This window comes from Coregonus lavaretus (genome assembly GCF_964263955.1).
Source record: "Coregonus lavaretus genome assembly, contig: HAP1_SCAFFOLD_161, whole genome shotgun sequence".
Lineage (NCBI taxonomy): Eukaryota > Metazoa > Chordata > Actinopteri > Salmoniformes > Salmonidae > Coregonus > Coregonus lavaretus.
In genome coordinates this window covers 398,017-425,876 of record NW_028161655.1, presented here as the reverse complement: position 1 = coordinate 425,876, position 27,860 = coordinate 398,017, and the positions used below count along the sequence as shown (strand labels likewise).

The 27,860-nt window shown below is 45.9% G+C and overlaps 1 protein-coding gene across 1 annotated transcript; it reads left to right on the top strand.

Annotated features, from left to right (window-relative positions):
- The first annotated feature begins 385 nt into the window (after nucleotides 1–385).
- LOC311120285 (atos homolog protein A-like) lies at nucleotides 386–27,083 on the top strand. Its single transcript, XM_084194914.1, has 12 exons — nucleotides 386–1,646; nucleotides 15,840–16,027; nucleotides 16,126–16,322; nucleotides 18,224–18,349; nucleotides 18,504–20,472; nucleotides 20,724–20,843; nucleotides 21,192–21,280; nucleotides 21,990–22,086; nucleotides 22,174–22,332; nucleotides 25,379–25,447; nucleotides 25,761–25,999; nucleotides 26,201–27,083. The coding sequence occupies exons 1-12, from the start codon at nucleotides 1,616–1,618 to the stop codon at nucleotides 26,352–26,354; spliced, it is 3,438 nt and encodes a 1,145-aa protein (XP_084051040.1). The 5' UTR covers nucleotides 386–1,615; the 3' UTR covers nucleotides 26,355–27,083.
- The last annotated feature ends 777 nt before the right edge of the window (nucleotides 27,084–27,860 follow it).

The window sequence follows — 27,860 nt, the reverse complement described above, 5'->3', positions numbered from 1 at the left end:
CTAGAACACAAGCATTTCGCTACACCCGCAATAACATCTGCTAAACACCTGTATGTGACAAATAACATTTGATTTGATTTATCAAGCTAGCTAAAATCTGCTAATCATATTGGTTGAAGAATTATTCAGACCAAAAAGCACATTAATAAAATGAACTCATATTTCCGACATCACAACTACGAAATATAAAACTCAGAGGAGCAACACGTGAACGCATCACTAATCTGTATCTGAACAAAATGTTCACATAAAAAATAATACACGTGCAGACGTGAACGCGCATTCAATCCACCATCCAATCAAAGCAGAGCAGTGGCCGTCCCGCTACAATGTATCAATCATGGCCTGAGGTACCCTTACACATAGTTATATTGTTACTTTGAACCGTGTTTTAGTGTATGGTATTTGTTGTCATCTTGACACATTGTCAAACTGTAACCAAAAAGTTTAGAGATCACGGTTGCTATCGCAGCAGGTTCACTCGAGGGCAGATACAGGAAAGTGGTCTAGCTGTTGTTGGGACACGTGACTCAGAAAAGACTGCGCTGATCTGTTTTGACAAGGGGACATTGGTAGAGAGAGGGGAAGGGGGAGAGAGCACACAAAATAGTTTATGGATAAGAAAGAGCACAAAATATAATTTTGTTGCGAACGGTATGCGCCTGTACTGTGTTATCGAGTTGGACGAAGTTAGCTAGCCAGCGAACCGTTGTTTTGGAGGAAGAAAAAATCTCGCTAACCGCTGCAACGAGTTGGGAAATAGATGGTCAGCTTTGTTTTCTGACAAACTTTTGATATGAGAGAAAGCTAACCAACAATAACTAGGTAACTGACAAGGGATGTGGCTACTTTACCTCACTATGTTTCAAGACGACAAGTGGAGCCGATGCTTCTGGACAACACAACGTTTAGCTATCTAGCTAACGTTGGCTGTTTTTCAGAATGATCCGTTGAACGAGGTCTGTCCTCTAGACTCGAGCCCACTGTTAGCTGAGGTGGATCACTCTAGCTACCTGCGCGTGGGGGTTGGGGTGTTTGTTTGAGAAGGTTGTCATCAGATCAGATGCCTGTGTGTTGTTTGCTTGGTCAGCTAGCTAAAGCCACGTTAGCTAAGCCAAGTAGGTGAGGTTACAGTAGCACAACAAGCTGAAAGAGAGAGAGAGATGCTTCGTGACGTGACTACTGCTGTGGTTTTGGTGGTGGAATTTGAGACGTTTATTTTTGGGGGGTAGACAGTCAGGTTGTCAGCTCAATGCCTTGTTGGCTAACTAGGTGGTTGACAAACCAATAGCTCGGAGCTAATCTATCGTTTGACGGTCAGATTTAGCTAGCTAGCTCAACTGTACGTTGGCCAGTTAACAGTGCGACTCGATGGACCTGTACAGTAGCAGTTTGCTAACAAAGCGTTGCTTTGTCAGGTAGGGGGCGATTGGCAGCATACAGGCTACCCAGCTGGTATTGTTGCTTAATGCAGTAAGTCAGCAATCCTTTGGAAGATTTGGATCCACACATTCAGACACACATCATTATATTGCTGTCAGGGCTGTGTGGACGGGAGTCTTCAGACCGAAGACAGACAGACATAAGAGGCTGCCAGATTCCCAGAGGGATCCAGATGACACTGGCTAACATGAAACCAGAGCGAGGTAAGCTGATCTACAAGGATTTATTCCATGCCAACTAGCAGTAGCTATACTGTTAATGGTATGCGTCTGTGTGAGCCTACACTACAGTGCCAATCATTGCAGTACTAATAGGGTCATGATGATCATATTGAAATTATCCATCGTTGGCAGTGTGTGTTGTTGGACCAGCAGAATGTAGCCAGCCAGGCAGTCCCCCGGAAGAGGGAGAGGAATCGGGGGCAGAGAGAGAGAGTGATGTAACAGCTGGTTAACTTGCTTGCTGCCTGCCTGTGTTGATAACAAAGTCAACCTGACCCAGTGAGGCCACGGAAATTAGGACGTTCTGACTGCCAAATTACACAATGGATAGGTTAACAACATGGCTACAGATATCTGAGCAGTGGTTCAATTATAACAACATAATGTCATCTTGTCATTTCTGTAAAAAAGCTGTTTTTGGGGAACAAAACGCACCAGGTCACACTGACATGGTGGAACAGCTGACTGCATGATAAAGCCGCTCAAGCTTCCTTTGTGTGCCTGAGAGCTCTGCGTTATTCTGTCAGTCTCTGGTATGGGTATGCTGCAATGCTCAAAGGCCTTTGTTCGAACTGAACATCTTCACTGTGACCCGGAATCATCACCATGATCAGAGACTTCGATCTGCTCTCTGCCTGCTGTACTGTCTGTGTGTTAACATGATGTATGATTTACATGAAGCCTGCTGGGCAGCCAGCTTTGTTTGTTTTCATGTCAGGGTTATGCAACCACAGCAGCAGTGGTCTGTAATGCCAGCTCTATTAGGAATACATGGACTGTATTGTATGCACCCTGCCTGCCTGCTTGGACATAGTCTACTAATGTAGTGATTGCTTCAACATGCTTGTCATTAATCCAAGGTTGGTTATGATTCTTGTAGGGACAACAACAGCAGCAGCTCATTGGAGTTCAGAGCAGCTAGCTGATACTCTTTGGCCTTATCACATTACAGTCAATCAGAAGACATTCAGCCTCTGTTTGTTTTGGTTACCACCAAACATGGAGTCAAACAATAGGCCTGTCTCTATCTACTGTTCTGAGGCCTGTAGTAAGGCAATATTCCTATCTATATCTTTTGTTCTGAGATCTGTAGTAAGACAATAGGCCTGTCTCTTCTGTACTAGCTCTGTCTCTATCTACTGGGACCTGTTGTCACTAGTCAGACAATAGGCAGGGCCTGTAACTACTTCAGAGGTTTGATGTGGTCACACAGCAACCACTGTCAGACAAAGGAAGCACAATCAGAGATAGTTTTTCCTACCACACAACAAAGCCCACACCATCAGTGTCCTACACCCCATCCTACAGCCTACTGACACTGTAACATGACTCCCTACCCAATGTCAGGGTGTAAACATGTCCTCCAACACCACAAGGCTGAGATTTAACCCCTGTCCTGAACACACTGACTGGCTTTACCTTTAATAATAACCCAGGGTTCATGGCTCTGACATATGGGCCATGGATGTGGTAAACACACACTGTACATATAGTAATTAAATCACACACACTTACTGTACTACACACTGCAGATGTTTTGTTGTTGTTGCATGGCCAATTGTAAACAACTACACACACACACTTTTACTGAGCTAGAGAGACAGATCTGGCCTTTCCTGCTGGATCACAAGTTACTGTAGTTGGACTACATTTACATTTTAGTAATCTAGCAGACGCTCTTATCCAGAGCGACTTACAGTAGTGAGTGCATACATTTTCAAATTTGTTTGTACTGGTCCCCCGTGGGAATCAAACCCACAACCCTGGCGTTGCAAGTGCCATGCTCTACCAACTGAGCCACACGGGACTCCACCCGTTCTTTCCCTTACCCCTCATATAGATTATGTGTGCTGTTTGCTCCCTGTCGGTCTGTCACAGTGGTTCTATTAATAATGTCTAATTGCAATAGAAGCTGCTCTGGAGCAGTTCACATATGACAGGCCAGCCGATGCTCCCTCTGTTCTATTGTTATTATGGGACATACTGTTCCTCTGGTGGGAAAAGCAGACAGACTGCCCTCCCTGTACTCCTCTGACACTATCTCTCTCCTCCATTTGTCCTGATCCCGTTCTCCTCTCCTTTCCTGTCTTATCCTCTCCTGCTCCTCCCAGACCCCCTCTCTCCTCTGTCATCTCCCTGGCGAGGAAGGTGTTTACTGAGCATTCTAGCCTCTACACTGAACTAGTGAGAGGAGTTAGTTTCTCTAGGCTTTAGCCCAGTAGGCTTACCCTGTCTTGATTCACACACCCACAATGTAACGGAGAGAATGTTTAGAGAACCTTTTCTTGTTTAAAAAAAAAATGCTTTACTTGTTATACAAATTCTGATTCACAAGCGCTTTTTCTTCAACTTTAGATTGCAACCGTGTGTGTGAGAAAGGGAGCCATCACAGTGCAGGGTTTAGCTCAGTGCTAAGTGAAGTCATCTGACTGACTTGTTGTTCAACATGTAGGCTAGTGCTGTGGCCCCTGTGCTGGCTGAGAGAAACTAACACAACCAGAGGATTATTTGAATCAGCTGTGTAGTGCTAGCGCCAAAACCCCTTGGGGTCCCGAGGACCGAGTTTGGGAAACCCTGCCCTAACTCTAATTGTAACACTAAACCTAACCCCTAAGCTTAAAATAGCCTTTGTCCTCCCACGAGGGAGAATTTTCCTTGTTTTACTATCCTTGTGGGTACAACGATAGAAGAACCAACCCACATATTTACTTACACACACACACACACACACACACACACACACACACACAGCTGTAACAGATCTCATAAAGAGCCATGGCAGAACAGTCACAAAAGAGGAAGGAAACGTTCGGATGTCACACACACACACACTAAGAACATAGGCTACAACACACACATGAGCTCACAATGAGTCGTGTTTCTGGAGAGGAAAGAATAAGGGAAGAGAGACGAGGAGGACAAGAAGAATAGAGGGAAGGTGAAGAGAAGAAGAAACAGAACGTTCCTGGTCACTAAAGGCATATCCAAGCTTTCTTTACATAAAGGTCTACTGGAACGTGCCCCAGAATCAGTGTGGTTTGTTGTTTGTTTGGAGGTGTTTCCTGTTGAAGGTCTAACAAGGCGTCTCAGGGGACGTCCACACCCCTCGCAGACAGATTACCCCTTAGCCCATCCCACAAGGCCCAGAACTGCCAGGAGAGCACAGAGTTGAGTGAACTCTCACCGATAGCCAAGCCCGACAGGACAATCGCAGACAGTCAATCTGACTATTATGCCAGCCTCTCCTTCTTGCAGTGATTCACCTACAACAGGTGTTTTGTTATTCACCATACACACAGGCGGGTACAACAGAACAGGTGTTATGTTATTCACCAACCAGACAGAATCACATTCAGGTACGACGACAGGTGTTTTCTCACAGAAAGGGTCAGACACATCTGGTCACTGGGGTGTAGGCTGATGTTGTGTTTTGACGTGACATGTTGTGTTTTGAAGTGCTGACTGTCTTTGTAGACCTCTGGCCAACCAAAACATGCCTATTCATTTGTCAATAATAATAAACCTGTTATTATTAAAGGTGCGGTGTGTAACTTTTGAACACAAAAGGGCTCTGACAGGTTCCTGTGTTAGCCGGTACTGTAGTTCAGTTCCAGTTCAGCATGTGATTCGGCTCCAACCAGTCCTCCCAGTAATGCTCTTATGTAACTGTGGGGGTCTTATCTGGCTCACGCTTGCCTGACACACACACACGTGTACACACACACACACATAGGCTCATGCTCACACACACAAGCTCAGTGGTCACTCGGGCTCACGCTTGACACACACGCACTCACTCTAACTCAGGCTCAATGGTTGCTCTGGCTCAGAACCAGCACGGGACGTAAGTGTGCTGATCCAACCGGTTCTGTGTTAGTGACATCATCAGCTCCTGGGTGCCTATCACCTCCTGTGCCGCTGTGGCTCCTCCCCCATGGTTGCGCAGAGCCAACCGGCAACCAGCTCAGCAGGAAAAGTAGGAACCATCTGGCCCGCTCAGTTTCCTCCTGGCATTGGGAAGGATTAGCAGAGCGGACCACTCTCTATGCCTGCCCTGGCCCATATAGAATGCTCTGTGATATGGGCTCCATGTCAATAGTCTATATTGACTTATTCTTCTCTCCCCTTCCTCACTGATGTGAAAGACCTGGACAAATCTATCTAAAATATTGCTGTCCAAGCCTGTCTGTGTTTAGAATCAGATCAGTGCATATCAAGAAGAGGGGACAAGATGAGGAAACCACTTTAGAGGAGACGAGGAGAGGAAGGTAACAGACTTGACAATTTCTCACACATTCCTTAGTTGGAGCTGAGTAGTGTCCCCTTGCTGGGTCAGAGTCCTCTTTGCCAACAACAACACACCTCCCTCCAACAGTCAGCCAACAGCTTTACTGTTCTAAACATGGCCGCCCACCACCATGCATGGCTGTCTTCTCTCACTCACATGCTGATGCTATATCTGAGATGAACTCCCACATGGTTAGAGTCAGCTGGCTGCTTGTTCTGTTGCTTTATTTTAGTAACAAGGCCAACACAGTCCTACCCAGATGATTGGTCTGCCTGTGCTGTGCCCATTTTTTAAAGGCATCTGGAAACAGAGCTGTCTATTGACACATGATATCTAGGTTTGATCCATTGAATACAGTTGAAGTCGGAAGTTTACATACACTTAGGTTGGAGTCATTAAAACTAGTTTTTCAACCACTCCACACATTTCTTGTTAGCAAACTATAGTTTTGGCAAGTCGGTTAGGACATCTACTTTGTGCATGACACAAGTAATCTTTCCAACAATTGTTTACAGACAGATTATTTCACTTATAATTCACTGTATCACAATTCCAGTGGGTCAGAAGTTTACATACACTAAGTTTACTGTGCCTTTTAAACAGCTTGGAAAATTCCAGAAAATGATGTCATGGCTTTAGAAGCTTCTGATAGGCTAATTTGCATAATTTGAGTCAATTGGAGGTGTACCTGTGGATGTATTTCAAGGCCTACCTTCAAACTCAGTGCCTCTTTGCTTGACATCATGGGAAAATCAAAAGAAATCAGCCAAGACCTCAGAAATAAAAGTGTAGACCTCCACAAGTCTGGTTCATCCTTGGGAGGAATTTCCAAACGCCTGAAGGTTCCACGTTCATCTGTACAAACAATAGTACGCAAGTTTAAACACCATGGGACCACGCAGCCATCATACCGCTCAGGAAGGAGACGCGTTCTGTCTCCTAGAGATGAACGTACTTTGGTGCGAAAAGAACAACAGTAAAGGACCTTGTGAAGATGCTGGAGGAAACGGGTACAAATGTATCTATATCCACAGTAAAATAAGTCCTATATCGACATAACCTGAAAGGCCGCTCAGCAAGGAAGAAGCCACTGCTCCAAAACTTCCATAAAAAGCCAGATTACGATTTGCAACAAAGATCTTACTTTTTGGAGAAATGTCCTCTGGTCTGATTAAACAAAAATAGACTGTTTGGCCATAATGACCATCGTTATATTTGGAGGAAAAAGAGGGACGCTTGCAAGCTGAAGAACACCATCCCAACCGTGAAGCACGGGGTGGCAGCATCATGCTGTGGGGGTGCTTTGCTGCAGGAGGTACTGGTGCACTTCACAAAATAGATGGCATCAAGAGGAAGGAAAATTATGTGGATATTGAAGCAACAGCTCAAGACATCAGTCAGGAAGTTAAAGCTTGGTCGCAAATGAGTCTTCCAAATGGACAATGACCCCAAGCATACTTCCAAAGTTGTGGCAAAATGTCTTAAGGACAACAAAGTCAAGATATTGGAGTGGCCATCACAAAGCCCTGACCTCAATCCTATAGAAAATGTGTGGGCAGAACTGAAAAAGCGTGTGCGAGCAAGGAGGCCTACAAACCTGACTCCGTTACACCAGCTCTGTCAGGAGGAATGGGCCAAAATTCACCCAACTTATGGTGGGAAGCTTGTGGAAGGCTACCTGAAACGTTTGACCCAAGTTAAACAATTTAAAGGCAATGCTACCAAATACTAATTGAGTGTATGTAAACTTCTGACCCACTGGGAATGTGATGAAAGAAATAAAAGCTGAAATAAATCATTCTCTCTACTATTATTCAGATATTTCACATTCTTAAAATAAAGTGGTGATCCTAACTGACCTAAGACAGGGAATGTTTACTAGGATTAAATGTCAGGAATTGTGAAACTGAGTATAAATGTATTTGGCTAAGGTGTATGTAAACTTCCACCTTCAACTGTACATTGTGGAACATAGACAACTATCAGTAGCCTCTGGCCTGTACACGATTACCAGCAACAGAGGAATTGGTTAAAGCACAACTGGTTTGGCAAGTGGCCACCAGTCTAGATAGATAGATATCAATCAAATTCAATCAAATATATTTATAGAGCCCTTTTTACAACAGCAGTTGTCACAACGTGGTTATACAGAAACCAAGCCTAAAACCCCAGAGAGCAAGCAATGCAGATATAAAGGCACGGTGGCTAGGAAAAACTATCTAGAAAGGCAGGAACCTAGAGAGGAACCAGGCTCTGAGTGGTGGCCAGTCCTCTTCTGGCTGTTCTGGGTGGAGATTATAAGAGTACATGGCCATTAATGCCAGATTGTTCTTCAAGATGTTCAAATGTTCATAGAAGACCAGCAGGGACAACTAATAATCACAGTGGTTGTAGAGGGTGCAAGAGGTCAACACCTGGAGAGTTAATGTCAGTTGGCTTTTCATAGCCAGATAGATAGATGGACATGTCAGAGTCGTCAGTCGTCTGACCTCTATCTGTAGCAGAGAAGAACCAGCCATGATCTGGCTAGGTCAGTCAGTCATACAGAGATATATTAGGCCTAGGCCCTGGCTGGCCAGCTCCAGTTCAGTTCAGCACTTTAAAAAGTCTGACTGCCACACTTTGGAGCGTTGTTGACGTTGCTAAATTTGTCCTCTGTGTCAGAAATGTAATCTCCTAAGAGCTGTAGGTCAGAGGTGTGTGTTTGGGGGTTGGCACATGCATGCGCACGTTCAACCAAGGCCAGATAGACCCGGCTCAACCAGCAGGAGAGACCTGCTGAGCGTGCCAAACACACCCACACAATCTGAATTCTCTAACATGTGGCTGATGGGGGCTGTAAACTCCTCAGAACCTAGGTTAAAGGGCAGAGCACAGACTATCAGTCTATAGAGTGTAGTGGTATCAGAGTCCGCTGTGGTGGCCATAGTGGGTACACAGCGGGGAGTACTACCTGGCTATCCTACCCTGTGCTGTGCCGGGCTCTCTGCCAGTTACGTAATCAGTATTAGTGGGACAAAGAGTGGGCTTTTACAGAGTGAGAGCACTGGCTCTGGAGATCTTTATACCCAGCCTAGTGAGGGCATGATCAGGGCTAGTCTGGTCAGAGTCACCTGTAATGGTAAACATCTCGCAGGCCTTCAGAGCTGACCCCAGTCCACACAGGATCATGATTAAAGCTTTAGCTAGGCTGAATGCTCTCGTTAGACTCGTCACTAGAGGTAGTGTTTTAAGTTAACGGTTGGTCAATAAGGGCTCAAGTAAAAGCTTAATCTGGTGTGTGTGTCTGTGAAAGCCCTTCTGTTGCAGCAGCTAGTAATGAAGGTTTGAGAGGTGTGTGTGTCCGTTGGGCCTGGTGTATGTGTGTGAGAGATCCAGACAAAAGCAGCCAGAGCAGCTGAGTTCACAGGAGCAGAAGGAGAAAACTGTACCGAACCCTCTAAGCCAATCAGAAGGCAGCTATGTGTGTTGCTATGCGTGCTGTGAATCTGCCCCTTTGTGTAAAGAGAGCGCGAGAGGGTGGGGGGGTAGATAGAGGGAACAAAGAGAGAGCTCTCAGGAAACTGTAAAGTTGAACATGGCTAAACTTCAAACTCTATTCTCTCTCTCTTGTTCCTGCATGTGATTTCAGGGCAGGCCAACATCACATGGAACAGGAAACTATATCTTTGTGTTGACAACACTTTTCTGTTTGCTTGCCACTACAGTGTAGGCTAGTTAGAAAAACATTAACTTAAATCAGAGCTCCTGTAGAGTGGGCTGGACTGCTGTCTGTTTCAGTCACGGAGGCACAGATTAGGCCTCATGGAGAACAAAGAGTCTGTGTAAAAACACACACACAGTGACAGACAGACATGTCATAGATGAGTCACACACATGTGACTAACATGCCACTGGAAAGACGTACACAGATGCTCACACACAGCCCCAGCTCATTCCAGCACACACAAAATCCCTGTGATGGGACATTAACATGAGCTGTGTGTTGCCAGGGCAACCCTTTGTCCCCATGCAAAATAGATGTGCACTATGACCAGAGGAGGAGAGGAGCCTCAGGGCTGTGTGTGTTGAGGTGTGTGTTGAGGTGTGTGTTGAGGTGTGTTTTTCATTGTTTCCCCTATATTCATTTAGCAGCGACGTTCCAAATGTGTAGAATTGCAGGAAATGACCTTTTAAAACAGAAGAATTTGGTCTCTGCTGCCAAGAGGAGGGCCTTTCAAGATTTTGGTAGGAGGCCTCGCAATTGGCAACGGCCACTACGACGCCCCCATCCCCCCCGCTAACTTTGCCACCGCTGCTGGAAGAAATCCTAGGGGAAACCTGTAGGTAGTAATATTTGTGTTACTGTGTGTGTGTTAAGGCGTTCGGAAGAGTTCAATTAGGGGGTTTTCGGTTGTTCGGGCACACTTACTTTTTTTTCTAGAGGCAAGCCGAAGTTCGGAGCCAAAGTCTACGCCCTTCGTCAGGGATTGGTCAACAGTAGTGTTTTTTCAACGAGAGACGCCTCGTTTTCATGCACATTTTTTCATTGAGAAATACTGCACCAAACATCTTAGTTAGATGTAACATTTGCGATTAAGATCTCGTCAAAAACGTCAAAATGAATGACAGATTTCTTGAGTTATTTTAGATTAATTCTGACTATTTTGAGGAAGCATATACTGGCTACGGCGTCTCAAAATGGACAAAGTACTATTGCCGCTTTTTTTCTTGTATTTCAAACGAAGGTATTTTAAGGGAGTATGCTAGCACACTCGTTTGATTCGGCTAGCCGAGTTCGGCTAGGCGCCAGCCCAACTGAAGCATGCTGATGGCTTTTTGGGGGTATGGTTAATGCTGGTTGGTGTTAGTGGGGGGTATGGTTAATGCTGGTTGGTGTTAGTGGGGGTATGGTTAATGCTGGTTGGTGTTAGTGGGGGTTATGGTTAATGCTGGTTGGTGTTAGTGGGGGTTATGGTTCATGCTGGTTGGTGTTAGTGGGGGTTATGGTTCATGCTGGTTGGTGTTAGTGGGGGTATGGTTAATGCTGGTTGGTGTTAGTGGGGATTATGGTTCATGCTGGTTGGTGTTAGTGGGGGTTATGGTTAATGCTGGTTGGTGTTAGTGGGGGTTATGGTTAATGCTGGTTGGTGTTAGTGGGGGTTATGGTTAATGCTGGTTGGTGTTAGTGGGGGTATGGTTCATGCTGGTTGGTGTTAGTGGGGATTATGGTTCATGCTGGTTGGTGTTAGTGGGGGTTATGGTTAATGCTGGTTGGTGTTAGTGGGGGTATGGTTAATGCTGGTTGGTGTTAGTGGGGGTTATGGTTAATGCTGGTTGGTGTTAGTGGGGGTATGGTTAATGCTGGTTGGTGTTAGTGGGGGTATGGTTAATGCTGGTTGGTGTTAGTGGGGGTATGGTTAATGCTGGTTGGTGTTAGTGGGGGTTATGGTTTGTGTTGGGTAGTTGCTGTAGTGTAGTTATATTTATCCCAGAGGGGCCTGCCCTGCTGTAACAGTAATCAGATTTACCATGGAGAAGCTGTCTGTAATCTCCCACTACTGCCTACCACCACTAATATAGTGTGTGTGTTTAATACGGACTCTGTGTGTTTCATAAATTGAATCTGAAAGTGTGTGTGTGTGTGTGTGAGAAGGAGAGACTCCGAGAGAAAGAGGCAGGGGCGTGAGTGTATGAACTGTATGCCCCCATCAGACCACAGATGGCGCATTACTAGGTAGTAGCCACACCCACCTTAGATTAGATACTGTCCCTACTGGACTAACCAGAGGTCAACAAGGTATTGATGACCAGTAGAGGGTTCATGATGATCTGGCCTTGGTTTGGAACAGAGGAAAATTGTATTACAACTGAACTGATAGTAGCCTATTGATGAAACTGGAAAAGTACATACTCACACGGTCTCCCCTCTCAGTGCTTCAGTCTCATCAGTTCACTTTTTTTTTTCTTATAACATCTGTTTCTCTGGACTAGTGTGGGAGCCTGGATATTTAGCAAAGAGGGAGAAAAAGTGTGTGTTTGTCCAGAAGGAGAGAGAAAGTGTGTGAGTTAGGCCATTAGTTAATCAGCTTGTCTTCTAGCTGAAGCCTAAAAAACAACAGCAGTATTCTTTGTACTATAGCACTATATAGCAGACCTAAACACGACTACATGATCTATTAACTACACACCCTCTCCCCTCCCCTGTACTAGTCCAGCACCCTGGGGGCGTTTTCCACACCCCATGACACTGGTGTGTGTGTGTACTAGGCCAGCTGATCAGTGGGCTCCGTTCCAGCTCCTCTCAGGGACAGCAGCAGTAGTTCTAATAATAAGACCTGCGTGCGGCTCTGCAGTCAGTCCACTTTTTATAAACCTCACCTCTTACATAATACACACTCACTGTACACATACTCACACATACTCACACTATACACACATTCTCACACTATACACACATTCTCACACTATGCACACACTATGCACACACTATACACACATACACACACTATACACACATGCACACACATTCACACACTATGCACACATTCTCACACTATACACACATGCACACACTAAAACAGCAAGCTGACACCAGCACAGCCATGTTCCATTTTTCTCTGGCCCATCCCACTGGACCGGAGGATCTCTCTCTCTTTCCCTCCTGCCAGAGCTTTACCTTTAGCCTACTTCACTGGGAGGGAGCAGAGGGTTAGCAGAGCAGAGCAGATCGCTGTATAGGAAGTCCTATAGGCTGCTCCTCTCCCTCCCCTCTCCCTCTCTCCTGTCCTATAGCCATTAGCCAGTCAGAGCTGGGTTTCTCTCCCCGACCCCCCTCTCCCACTCCCTTAGTCTCAGCCTATAGCTGGCTGCAGCACCCTCCCCTGATCCATGTTCTCTGTGCTGTTTCTGTCTCGCTCTTACTCTGTGTCTGTGTGTTGACTGTTCTCTCTCCATGTGCAGAGAGTAGCTGTGTGCACGTGGGAGGAGTTCCCTGGAAGAATGCCTGATACACACACACACACACAAATACACACACACACACACACACAGAGAGAGAGACAAGCTAGAGACACACAGTGCCCCCCAGAGCCAGTTGAGAGGCTCTTTGTTAAAGCTGGGCTGTAGGAGGACAGAACCTCTCTGACTGTCATGCTTGTGTTTCTGTTGCTCCACCTTAACCCAACCCTGACCAGACAGACACTACAGTAGAACACACTGTTCTTTTTCTGTGTGAGTGTTATTCTGTGACACAGCGCCTGTGCTCAGCTGACGTGGAGATACAAAAATTATCCCCAGAACAGGAATAGTGGTCTCATTCCTCCCTTCCTGTCTGTGTTTAGTGGTTAGTCTGGGCCAAGATGTTGTAGCATGTTGTCTCCTACTCTACAAGAGAACAGGAGCCTGCTGCCATTTGCTTTGTCTGAGTTCCATGACTTGTCCCATTCTACACTGTCTATTTGAATTGAAATGTATCCCCATAAGAATGTAATTATATATATATATATATATATATATATATATATATATATATATATATATATATATATATATATACACACACAGTGGGGAGAACAAGGATTTGATACACTGCCGATTTTGCAGGTTTTCCTACTTACAAAGCATGTAGAGGTCTGTAATTTGTATCATAGGTACACTTCAACTGTGAGAGACGGAATCTAAAACAAAAATCCAGAAAATCACATTGTATGATTTTTAAGTAATTAATTTGCATTTTATTGCATGACATAAGTATTTGATACATCAGAAAAGCAGATCTTAATATTTGGTACAGAAACCTTTGTTTGCAATTACAGAGATCATACGTTTCCTGTAGGTCTTGACCAGGTTTGCACACACTGCAGCAGGGATTTTGCCCACTCCTCCATACAGACCTTCTCCAGATCCTTCAGGTTTCGGGGCTGTCGCTGGACAATACGGACTTTCAGCTCCCTTCAAAGATTTTCTATTGGGTTCAGGTCTGGAGACTGGCTAGGCCACTCCAGGACCTTGAGATGCTTCTTACGGAGCCACTCCTTACTTGCCCTGGCTGTGTGTTTCGGGTCGTTGTCATGCTGGAAGACCCAGCCACGGCCCATCTTCAATGCTCTTACTGAGGGAAGGAGGTTGTTGGCCAAGATCTCACGATACATGGCCCCATCCATCCTCCCCTCAATACGGTGCAGTCGTCCTGTCCCCTTTGCAGAGAAGCATCCCCAAAGAATGATGTTTCCACCTCCATGCTTCATGGTTGGGATGGTGTTCTTGGGGTTGTACTCATCCTTCTTCTTCCTCCAAACACGGCGAGTGGAGTTTAGACCAAAAAGCTCTATTTTTGTCTCATCAGACCACATGACCTTCTCCCATTCCTCCTCTGGATCATCCAGATGGTCATTGGCAAACTTCAGACGGGCCTGAACATGCGCTGGCTTGAGCAGGGGGACCTTGCGTGCGCTGCAGGATTTTAATCCATGACGGCGTAGTGTGTTACTAATAGTTTTCTTTGAGACTGTGGTCCCAGCTCTCTTCAGGTCATTGACCAGGTCCTGCCGTGTAGTTCTGGGCTGATCCCTCACCTTCCTCATGATCATTGATGCCCCACGAGGTGAGATCTTGCATGGAGCCCCAGACCGAGGGTGATTGACCGTCATCTTGAACTTCTTCCATTTTCTAATAATTGCGCCAACAGTTGTTGCCTTCTCACCAAGCTGCTTGCCTATTGTCCTGTAGCCCATCCCAGCCTTGTGCAGGTCTACAATTTTATCCCTGATGTCCTTACACAGCTCTCTGGTCTTGGCCATTGTGGAGAGGTTGGAGTCTGTTTGATTGAGTGTGTGGACAGGTGTCTTTTATACAGGTAACGAGTTCAAACAGGTGCAGTTAATACAGGTAATGAGTGGAGAACAGGAGGGCTTCTTAAAGAAAAACTAACAGGTCTGTGAGAGCCGGAATTCTTACTGGTTGGTAGGTGATCAAATACTTATGTCATGCAATAAAATGCAAATTAATTACTTAAAAATCATACAATGTGATTTTCTGGATTTTTGTTTTAGATTCCGTCTCTCACAGTTGAAGTGTACCTATGATAAAAAATTACAGACCTCTACATGCTTTGTAAGTAGGAAAACCTGCAAAATCGGCAGTGTATCAAATACTTGTTCTCCCCACTGTATATAGTACCAGTCAAACGTTTGGACACACCTACTCATTCAAGGATTTTTCTTTATTTGTACTGTTTTCTACATTGTAGAATAATAGTGAAGACATCAAAACTATGAAATAACACATGGAATTATGTAGTACCCAAAAAAGTGTTAAACAAATCAAAATAGATTTTAGATTCTTCAAAGTAGCCACCCTTTGCCTTGATGACAGCTGTGCACACTCTTGGCATTCTCTCAACCAGCTTCATGAGGAATGCTTTTCCAACAGTCTTGAAGAACTTCCCACATATGCTGAGCACTTGTTGGCTGCTTTTCCTTCACTCTGCGGTCCAACTCACCCCAAACCATCTCAATTGGATTGAGGATGGGTGATTGTGGAGGCCAGGTCATCTGATGCAGCACCATTACTCTCCTTCTTGGTCAAATAGCCCTTACGCAGCCTGGAGGAGACCAAAGGACAGATTTCCACAGGTCTAATGTCCATTGCTCATGTTTATTGGCCCAAGCAAGTCTCTTCTTCTTATTGGTGTCCTTAGGTAGTGGTTTCTTTGCAGCAATTCGACCATGGGCTATCTTCTGTATACCACCCCTACCTTGTCACAACACAACTGATTGGCTCAAACACATTAAGAAAATAGATTAGCGAGTAGGTGTGTCTAAACCTTTGACTGGTAGTGTGTGTATATATTATGCCAGAATGTGTATCTGACCTGTGTTTTTTAATTTTTCTTCTCTGTCTTCCAGACGTGGTGGTGGAGGAGTTCTTTGAGTACGATGCTGAGGACTTCCTGGTGTTCCTGACCCTGTTGATCACTGAGGGACGGACCCCAGAATGTTCTGTGAAGGGTCGCACCGAGGGGCTGCACTGCCCCCCTGCAAAGTCCGCCCTGCCGCCCCTACACAGGCACGAGTGCAGCGACAAACTGCCACAGGTAACATCCACACACATACACACATAGATAACACACACACATTGCCTCAGCTAACACACACACACACTTACCCTCCCATGTCTGTGTGTGTGTTCAAGTGTGTGCAGGCGCGTCGTGTGCGCTCGGAGGTGTGTGTGTTGTGGAGGAACAGTATTCCCATCATGGTGGAGGTGATGTTGCTGCCAGACTGTTGCTATGGAGACGAGAGTCCCCCTAGTGACCCCATCAGTGACCCGGCGATCAAACAAGACGCTCTGCTACTGGAGCGATGGACTCTGCAGCCTGTACCAAGACAGTATGTACACACATATACATACATACATACAGTTGAAGTCGGAAGTTTACATACACCTTAGCCAAATACATTTTAACTCAGTTTTTCACAATTCCTGACATTTAATCCTAGTAAAAATGCCCTGTTTTAGGTCAACTAGGATCACCACTTTATTTTAAGAATGTGAAATGTCAGAATAATAGTAGAGAGAATGATTTATTTCAGCTTTTATTTCTTTCATCACATTCCCAGTGGGTCAGAAGTTTACATACACTCAATTAGTATTTGGTAGCATTGCCTTTCAATTGTTTAACTTGGATCAAACGTTTCAGGTAGCCTTCCACAAGCTTCCCACAATAAGTTTGGTGAATTTTGGCACATTCCTCCTGACAGAGCTGGTGTAACTGAGTCAGGTTTGTAGGCCTCCTTGCTCGCACACGCTTTTTCAGTTCTGCCCACACATTTTCTATAGGATTGAGGTCAGGGCTTTGTGATGGCCACTCCAATATCTTGACTTTGTTGTCCTTAAGCCATTTTGCCACAACGTTGGAAGTATGCTTGGGGCCATTGTCCATTTGGAAGACCCATTTGCAACCAAGCTTTAACTTCCTGACTGATGTCTTGAGATGTTGCTTCAATATCCACATAATTTTCCTTCCTCATGATGCCATCTATTTTGTGAAGTGCACCAGTCCCTCCTGCAGCAAAGCACCCCCACAGCATGATGCTGCCACCCCCGCGCTTCACGGTTGGGATGGTGTTCTTCGGCTTGCAAGCATTCCCTTTTTCCTCCAAACATAACAATGGTCATTATGGCCAAACAGTTCTATTTTTGTTTCATCAGACCAGAGGATATTTCTCCAAAAGGTACGATCTTTGACCCCATGTGCAGTTGCAAACCGTAGTCTGGCTTTTTTATGGCGGTTTTGGAGCCGTGGCTTCTTCCTTGCTGAGCGGCCTTTCAGGTTATGTCGAAATAGAACTCGTTTTACTGTGGATATAGATACTTTTGTACCTGTTTCCTCCAGGATCTTCACAAGGTCCTTTGCTGTTGTTCTGGGATTGATTTGCACTTTTTGCACAAAAGTATGTTCATCTGTAGGAGACAGAACGTGTCTCCTTCCTGAGCGTTATGACGGCTGCGTGGTCCCATGGTGTTTATACATGTGTACTATTGTTTGTACAGATGAACATTGTACCTTCAGGCGTTTGGAAATTGCTCCCAAGGATGAACCAAATTTTATTTCTGAGGTCTTGGCTGATTTCTTTTGATTTTCCCATGATGTCAAGCAAAGAGGCACTGAGCTTGAAGGTAGGCCTTGAAATACATCCACAGGTACACCACCAATTGACTCAAATGATGTCAATTAGCCTATCAGAAGCTTCTAAAGCCATGACATCATTTTCTGGAATTTTCCAAGCTGTTTAAAGGCACCGTCAACTTAGTGTATGTAAACTTCTGACCCACTGGAATTGTGATACAGTGAATTCTAAGTGAAATAATCTGTCTGTAAAGAATTGTTGGAAAAATTACCTGTGTCATGTACAAGGTAGTCCTAACTAACAAACTATAGTTTGTTAACAAGACATTTGTGTAGTGGTTGAAAAACTAGTTTTAATGACTCCAACCTAAGTGTATGTAAACTTCCGACTTCAACTGTACATAGATACACACACACCCTGCAGCCTGTACCAGGACAATGTGTACACACACACACACACACTTTTTGTCAGGACTAGGTTGAGCTAGTGGCACATGCAAAAACTGGAATATTCCGCTTTGACGCTGTATCAAACATAAAACACTGACCATGACCCCGAAAAATTTGGGATTGGCATCATTGCAAATGCTAATTTCCTTAGCCATTGCTAGCTAGCTAAAGCAAAGGCCTGACTCTCTCCTTCCCCCTGTCTCTCTCTAGGAGCGGTGATAAGTTTATAGAGGAGAAGACTCTGCTGTTGGCTGTTCGTTCCTACGTCTTCTTCTCCCAGCTCAGTGCCTGGCTCAGCGCTTCTCACGGCATTGTACCCCGAAACATCCTCTACAGGTAACACACACTAACAACATCTTAACAACTTCCCCATTATTTTCCTATATCGTTACTGAATGTTGATCATAAAATACTTTCCAAAATTAACTAAATAATCTGATGTGATCACAAGTTCTAAGCCTATGTGTGTGTGTGTGTTTGTGTCCCACAGGATCAGTGCAGCAGATGAGGAGTGTGTCTGTCAGTTCTCCCAGCCCCCAGCGGAGCACCTGTTCCCTGTCCCTAACGTGTCCCAGAGTGTTGCCCTGAGGCTCAGGGTCCAGTCACTCCCCCGTCAGCCCACCTACCCCACCCTGGCCTGTAGCATACACACCGGCCTGCCCCTGGCCCCACTCTACAGCAAGTCCCCCAGCCTTAAGCCCAACCTCAGTCCTAACCTCTACAGCAAGACACCTAGCCTTAACCCAGGCCTGAACCCTAACCCACCTCTGTACGAGAGGAGCCACAACTCTAAAGAGAGCCACAACAGGGCGACTCTGCCTTTCTCTGGCCTCCCCTTCCCCAGTCCTCCCAGTCTCCCCCTGCCCAGTAAGAGAGGCCAGGACCCCCCAGACAGCCATGGTCATTCTAGCCAGAATGGATCAGACCTCCCCCAGGTCAATAAGGGGCAGACCTCATCCCCCTACCACCTCCCCATCTCCCCCCGGCCCTCCCCCCGCCCCCACAGGAAACTGTCCTCCCCCCTGCCCCTCCCTCCCGGGGGAAAGGCTGTCAGGTGGCTCTATGCCCTCACCTCCGACCCCTCCGATGACATTACACACACCACCGAGGATTATGGGATGGCCGTCAATGGGGCCGAGAGCTCCAAGGGGCGTGGCTCCGAAGCCTTCCGGGCCTTTAAGACTTATTCGTTGGCAGAGCCCCCACGGTGCCCCTCCCCCAGACCCTCCTCCTCTGAGACCAACCCTCTGATTGGCTCGCTGCTCCAGGAGAGACAGGAAGTCATCGCCCGCATTGCTCAGCGCCTCAACTTCTGCGACCCGACCGCCCCCCACCTCCCCCCTGCCCTCTTCACCTCCGACACTCCCACCAAGACCCCTGTCCGGGGCAGTTACCTTGACAATACCACGCTCAGCAAGACCAAAGAGCCAAAGGGAGCTCTGCCTACTGAGCACGCCCGGTCCTCCCCTTTCGACACGCCCATTGGCGACGTAGCAGCTATTATCAGGGAGACGCTGTCCCCGAAACCTGTTGCCTGCCGCAGACTGAGACTCACAGAGGACAGAGATGGAGAGACACTGAGAGACAGAGACACAGTGAGAGACAGAGAGGCATTGAGAGACCGACAGCGAGAGAGAGACAGTAGTCTCTTGTCCCATGCTGTTCAGGACATTACCAGACTGATTCAGGACAGACTGTCTGTCCAGTCTCTGTCTCCAACACACAGCCGCAGCAGCACCCCACTACACACACCACATACACACGACACACACACTCTCCGCACGGACACACACACCACACACAGAGCCGGCTACAGTCATAGCAACGGCTACACACCCAGCCATGACACACACACTCTCACACACACACCTGTTTGCACAGACAGAGCTGGTGCTCCTCCAGAGACAGACGGTCCAATCAGAGCCCAGAACTGTTGTTCAACACTTGAAGAACTCCCGGTCAGCCCCCGACCCCAAATCCTGCCTCAGCCCCAGTCCTCTCCTCTAGTCATCCCACGGCCTTTACCCCAGCCCCAGTCTCAGGCCTCTCCACTACTCAGCCCCAAGAGTCCCAGGGCCAAGACCTCAAAGAGTTTACACCCCACCCACCCCCAAGAGGAGCCCAGACCCTCCTCACCTAAAGACAACATCCTGAGGACCATCCAGACCCTGACAGTGACCCAGACCACCACCCTGACCCAGACCACTGCACAGACACTGACCACCAAGCTCACCCACACCCAGACCACTGCTCTCATCCAGAACCACATAAAACCTCTGACTCAGTCTCACAACCAGACCCAGACCGAGTCTCGAACTCAGCCCTCACAGATTCAGGGCAGCGATCGAACCCAGCCGTCTGGTCTCCAGGATGAGAACCAGGCCCCCCCAGGCTCCAAGTCCTCCAGCCCCCCCAGTCCTGCTACCAGACCCCCCAGCACAGAGCCCAACACTGTCCTGGTGAGTGGAGTGTCCCTAAAGACCAGCACACCTGATTAGAAAATCACCACACACTGCAGTATATGTTGAATATCATGCAGGTGGCTTGTCCACCTGTGAAAGAGGATATTACCACTTTTGGAAAATGTCTATTAACAGTACAAAGAGATATCATTTTGAGAAAGGATATTTGACGTAGTGTATTTGGCATTTGTCTAAAATGTTTTTTTAGAATTGCTGTATTAAAGCCAGTGTGTGTGTTTTCCCCGTAGCGTTCTCCCTCGCCCCTGAGACCGTGTAACAGTTGGAGGAAACGCAACCGTCACTCTCTGGACTCCACCCTCACCAAGGCCTTCCACCCCTGTACCGGCCTGCCTCTGCTGTCCAGCCCTGTAAGACACACACACACACAGTCAGTCAGTCAGTCAGTCAGTCAGTCAGTCAGTCAGTCAGTCAGTCAGTCAGTCAGCGGAGCCACATGACTCATCTTCTTCTCAATAGTATGAATACTCTGACTAAACTCCTGTTGATGCTGACTAGGTTGGGTTCATAAAAATTGAATAATTTAAAAGTTGTGTGTTTTCATGTGGTGCTTGTTGTTGTTGTTGTTATTATTATTAAATACTTGTGTGTGCTGTCATGCTATAGTGTTTAAATTGGGTGTTTTGACGTCAATAAAGTTTTGTGTACAGTTGTGTGTGTTATGTTGTATTATTAAATGTGTGTGTTGTCTCTCCCAGGTTCCTCAGAGGAGAACTCAGACTGGTTACTTTGACCTGGACTCTTCTCTGACCAGCTGTAAAGGACTGCCCTGGACCGCAGGGAAGAGGTACTGATCTCTCGCGCAAACACACACAGACACACACATTTATACTCATCATGAATAACCTTGTCCTCAAACTCAATTGCTACCACTTAGAGGTTCAATAGAGAGTGAGCTGACTGGAAGGTGAGATTAGGTTGTTACTAGACATCAGTGGTCATTCAGTCCAGGCCTGTACTGTACTGTAGCCCTGTCCTGTCCTCTCACACTGCCACCTGCTGTTCTGGGGTTGTATTGCTAGTACTGTTGCTATTGGCCTGACACTGAGGCTCAGCTCAAAATGGCAGCTGTACACAGCTCTACACTCAGAGGCTCTGATCTGGCCGCTGGGTTACTGTGTGGATTAGAGGTCAGTCAGTTTGATGCTTCTACGTACATGGCTGACTAAGGTTTGATAGTGTTTGAATATACAGTATTAGTCTAATCATAAATTCAGAATTAGACCACAGGACAGCAAGCAATGCTTTGGTTTAGCTTCTCTGGCACTGTTTCCAAATAGTAATGTTTTAGCATTTGTGGCACAAATCCTATTCATGTCATGGGACCGATATTAGCATATTTCGTGCATCATGTCCAAATCATCTGAGGGTTGCAGGGTCTGCAGGCCATCTCTAACTCGCATGATTCAATGAATCAACCAATCGACCAATCAATCAGTGCGTGTGTGTGTGTGTGTTCACCTGTTTTTAACCCTGTACTGTGTTCTGTTGGGCAGAGTGTGTGTGAAGACAGAGGAGGAGTCAGAGGAACTTCAGCAGCTGTTCAGTGCCAGCGCTCCTCCTGCCAGCCTCAGTCTACTGGGCAACTTTGAGGTACGACACACAAACACACACACACACACACACACACACACACAAGTGTACATGCATTGTATGACCTAAAGCGTGTGTGTGTTACAGGAGTGTGTGTTGAACTACCGCCTGGAGCCATTGGGGTCAGTGGAGGGTTTCACGGCCGAGGTGGGTGCCTCCGGAACCTTCTGCCCCAGTCACATGACCTTCCCCGTCGACGTCTCCTTCTACAGCGTCTCTGACGACAACGCACCCTCGCCATACATGGTGAGACACACCTACAGTACTTACACAGACACATTATATTTATATATATATATAAATATATACAGTGAGGGAAAAAAGTATTTGATCCCCTGCTGATTTTGTACGTTTGCCCACTGACAAAGACATGATCAGTCTATAATTTTAATGGTAGGTTTATTTGAACAGTGAGAGACAGAATAACAACAACAAAATCCAGAAAAACGCATGTCAAAAATGTTATAAATTGATTTGCATTTTAATGAGGGAAATAAGTATTTGACCCCCTCTCAATCAGAAAGATTTCTGGCTCCCAGGTGTCTTTTATACCGGTAACAAGCTGAGATTAGGAGCACACTCTTAAAGGGAGTGCTTCTAATCTCAGCTTGTTACCTGTATAAAAGACACCTGTCCACAGAAGCAATCAATCAATCAGATTCCAAACTCTCCACCATGGCCAAGACCAAAGAGCTCTCCAAGGATGTCAGGGACAAGATTGTAGACCTACAAAAGGCTGGAATGGGCTACAAGACCATCGCCAAGCAGCTTGGTGAGAAGGTGACAACAGTTGGTGTGATTATTCGCAAATGGAAGAAACACAAAAGAACTGTCAATCTCCCTCGGCCTGGGGCTCCATGCAAGATCTCACCTCGTGGAGATGCAATGATCATGAGAACGGTGAGGAATCAGCCCAGAACTACACGGGACGATCTTGTCAATGATCTCAAGGCAGCTGGGACCATAGTCACCAAGAAAACAATTGGTACGCCGTGAAGGACTGAAATCCTGCAGCGCCCGCAAGCTCCCCCTGCTCAAGAAAGCACATATACAGGGCCGTCTGAAGTTTGCCAATGAACATCTGAATGATTCAGAGGAGAACTGGGTGAAAGTGTTGTGGTCAGATGAGACCAAAATGGAGCTCTTTGGCATCAACTCAACTCGCCGTGTTTGGAGGAGGAGGAATGCTGCCTATGACCCCAAGAACACCATCCCCACCGTCAAACATGGAGGTGGAAACATTATGCTTTGGGGGTGTTTTTCTGCTAAGGGGATAGGACAACTTCACCGCATCAAAGGGACGATGGACGGGGCCATGTACAGTCAAATCTTGGGTGAGAACCTCCTTCCCTCAGCCAGGGCATTGAAAATGGGTCGTGGATGGGTATTCCAGCATGACAATGACCCAAAACACACGGCCAAGGCAACAAAGGAGTGGCTCAAGAAGAAGCACATTAAGGTCCTGGAGTGGCCTAGCCAGTCTCCAGACCTTAATCCCATAGAAAATCTGTGGAGGGAGCTGAAGGTTTGAGTTGCCAAACATCAGCCTCGAAACCTTAATGACTTGGAGAAGATCTGCAAAGAGGAGTGGGACAAAATCCCTCCCTCCTGAGATGTGTGCAAACCTGGTGGCCAACTACAAGAAACGTCTGACCTCTGTGATTCCCAACAAGGGTTTTGCCACCAAGTACTAAGTCATGTTTTGCAGAGGGGTCAAATACTTATTTCCCTCATTTAAAATGCAAATCAGTTTAACATTTTTGACATACCTTTTTCTGGATTTTTTTGTTGTTGTTCTGTCTCTCACTGTTCAAATAAACCTACCATTAAAATTATAGACTGATCATGTCTTTGTCAGTGGGCAAACGTACAAAATCAGCAGGGGATCAAATACTTTTTTCCCTCACTGTATATATATATATATATACACATACACCCACACACACACACACACACACACTTTATATAAACTGAACAAAAATAAATGCAACATGCAACAATTTCTAAGATTTTATTGAGTTACAGTTCATATAAGGAAATCAGTCAATTGAAATAAATGAATTAGGCCCTAAACTATGGATTTCACATGACTAAAGAAAGAAAAACGTTAGGGGCGTGGATCAGAAAACCAGTCAGTATCTGGTGTGACCACCATTTGCCTCATGCAGCGCGACACATCTCCTTCGCATAGAGTTGATCAGTCTGTTGATTGTGGCCTGTTAATATTGTCCCACTCCTCTTCAATGGCTGTGCAAAGTTGCTGGATATTGGCGTGTACTGGAACACGCTGTCGTACACGTCGATCCAGAGCGTCCCAAACATGCTCAATGGGTGACATGTCTGGTGACTATGCAGGCCATGGAAGAACTGGGATGTTTTCAGCTTCCAGGAATTGTGTACAGGTCCTTGCGACATGGGGCCGTGCATTATCATGCTGAAACATGAGGTGATGGTGGCGGATGAATGGCACAACAATGGGTCTCAGGATCTCGTCACGGCATTCAAATTGCCATAGATAAAATGCAATTGTGTTCGTTGTCTGTCGCTTATGCCTGCCCATACCATAACCCCACTGCCACCATGGGGCACTCTGTTCACAACGTTGACATCAGCAAACCGCTCCCCTACACGACGCCATTCACGTAGTCTGCGGTTGTGTTGCCGGTTGGATTTTCTGCCAAATTCTCTAAAACGACGTTGGAGGAGGCTTATGGTAGAGAAATTAACGTTCAATTCTCTGGCAACAGCTCTGGTTGACATTCCTGCAGTCAGATATCTGTGGCATTGTGTTGTGTGACAAAACTGCACATTATAGAGTGTCCCCAGCACGAGGTGCACCTGTGTAATAATCAGCTTCTTGATATGCCACACCTGTCAGGTGGATGGATTATCTTGGCAAAGGAGAAATGCTCACTAACAGGGATGTAAACAAATTTGTGCACAACATTTGAGAGAAATAAGCTTTTTGTGCGTCTGGAAAATTTCTGTCATCTTTTATTTCAGCTCATGAAACATGGGGCAAACACTTTATATGTTGCGTTTATATTTTTGTTCAGTGTGTGTGTGTGTGTGTGTGTGTGTGTGTGTGTATATGTATGTGTATATATATATGTAAGTATATATGTATGTGTATGTATGTGTATGTGTGTGTGTATATATATATATATATATATATATATATATATATATATATATATATATATATATATATATATATATACACACACACACACTTACTGCTCACAGTGCAGATCAATATTAATAGTGTGTGTGTGTGTTGTTTTTGTTACAGGGAGTCATCAACCTGGAGACTCTGGGTAAACGGGGCTACCGCGTCCCTCCATCAGGAACCATTCAAGTGGTGAGGACAGATTTACACTCTGTGGATTATACACATTGAAAATGTTTGTTTAAATGTGTGTGCATGCATGTGTGTCACTGTTGCTGACATAAGAACTCCAGACAGTGAGAACAAAGGAAAGATGGACCAGCTCCGTTCCAGCAGAGAGTTAGGAGAGGGAGACCCCTAGTGAGGACATAAAGAAATACATGACTGTAGTGTGTTAACCCCTTCTCTTTTCCTCTCTCTCACCCACTCTCTCCCGCCCACTTTCCCTCCCGCCCTCTCTCTCCTGCCCTCACTCTCTCCCTCCTTCTCTCCCGCTCACTCCCAGACCTTATTTAACCCCAATAAGACGGTGGTGAAGATGTTTGTGGTGGTGTATGACCTGAGAGCCATGCCTGCCAGCTACCAGACCTTCCTCCGTCAGAGGACCTTTTCTGTCCCCGTTCGACGGGACAGCACACACTCACACAAACACGGCAGCCCAGGCAACACACATACACACGGCAGCAGCAGGAAAGCCCTCCCCCTCGGCCAGGGACGCATCCTGCGCTACCTCATTCACCTGAGGTAAGAAAGACACCTGGTCTGGCTCAGCTGACCTGTCAATCACATAATCTCACCTGTCAATAAAATATATTACCTGTTAGTCAAGACTGGACAGAAGACCAAACTGAACAGGAAAACATTGTACTGACACTAATCTAGCTCTTTCCCTCCCCTCTCTCTCTCTCTTTCTCTCTCTCTCTTCCCCCCACCCCCCACCCCCAGGTTCCAGACCTCTAGGTCAGGTAAGGTGTACCTCCACAGGGATATCAGACTGCTGTTCAGTAGGAAGTCTATGGAGGTAGACAGTGGAGCAGCCTACGAACTCAAGTCCTACACAGAGTCCCCCGCTGACCCAGCCTTCTCCCCGCGCTGCTGACACACACACACACACACACACCTCTATCTGCACTGCTGACACTGACGCACACACACTCTCTATCTGCAGTGACGCACACACACACACACACACACACACACACACACGCACACACGCACACCCACAGAGCTGTCAGAGAGCTGGGCTCAGAGCGTTCTCATGTGGAACAGTCCAGACAGGCTCCGTCCCAGATACCTAGGGCCTGGAGATTTCACTGACCATCTGATCTGACCAGGAACAACTCCTAGCCCTACAGAACCCTGCTGTTGTCTGTGAAGCTCAAACTCATCTTTATACATGTTGAAGGCGTATTAAAGACATGCTAAAACACACATCAACTACACGTTAGCGACCATGGACCACTGTCTGACCAGAACAAGCAATCAAGAGACTGAGAAAATGACAAGACGACATTGAAAAAGCGCACTGTGTATTTCCACGATGACTGGAAATCAAAATGAGTAATAGTCTAATACTTTTTGTGTACTGTTACAAAAACAAATCTCTGAAGTGTTGCAATAGAAAGAGAGTAACCTTTAGCTTTAGTGTTTACATTATTTTACTTTGTTTACTGTCAGTTATTTAATATTTAAATTAATATTTCAGTTACTGCTCATGTGACATCTATCATCCTCAGCATTATGTAGTACAAAAGTCTGTAAATCATATGTATTTTTGACATTAACTCAGATCTGAAAATATATCTATATCTTAAAATCTTGAAACCTGCATTGTCTGTGTGTCTTTATTTTGAGTGTCTTGGACAACACTGAGGTGCATGTCATGTCGACTGATGTAAAACATGTTATAATGTTGTTATAATACATTTGAAAAAGATTATGTACAAATGAAAACGAGTCAGAATTTCTACAGCTGAATAAAACGACTGTTAAAGTCCTCATCGGTCATAGCAGGTTGGTCCTGTGGTCAGATGTACATGATCAAGTGGCCTGTTGAGAAGAGAAAGGATACACACTGGAGAGCTACATTCAAATCTCTGTCAATTAAAAAAACGTTATTCTGTCTGTAAACCATGGTCCCTGACCCTCCTTTCTTAGTGTAGGCCTACTGCTGCAGGCTGCAGCTGCCAAGAGGTCATGGCACAGGTGGTGGCCAAACTCCATAACCACTGAGTCACTGGTTCATCTCTGGCAGTTCCCCCACAATCACTGGCCTTCAATATAACATATGGATCATGGTCCATCAAATAAAGGAATAATGTGTATAATTTAGCTTATTTCATGACATTGGACTTCATGGCCAAATCCTTCTGCTGCATTCCATTGTCATTACAGCAAAGAAAACGGCATTTACCATCATGCAATATACTGGGAAACACCTACTTCAAATCTGATGTCAAAAACGTTTGTAGTTAATGTTGGTTGCATGCATTAAACCGAGTTGATGCTCAATAAAAGGCTCTACTTTTGTCTTGCTCAAATATCTAGCGGCGGTTTTTTGAGAATGATGAGCGCGCCTCTGCTAAACAGTGACGTCAGATCGGGC

Bases quoted from the DNA above. Each gene is read 5' to 3' on its own strand.
- LOC311120285 (XM_084194914.1), top strand. From the start codon at position 1,616: ATGACACTGGCTAACATGAAACCAGAGCGAG. The intron at 16,028-16,125 runs GTAACATCCACA...TGTGTGTTCAAG, and splicing joins GCAGCGACAAACTGCCACAG to TGTGTGCAGGCGCGTCGTGT. The intron at 20,473-20,723 runs GTGAGTGGAGTG...TTTTCCCCGTAG, and splicing joins CAGAGCCCAACACTGTCCTG to CGTTCTCCCTCGCCCCTGAG.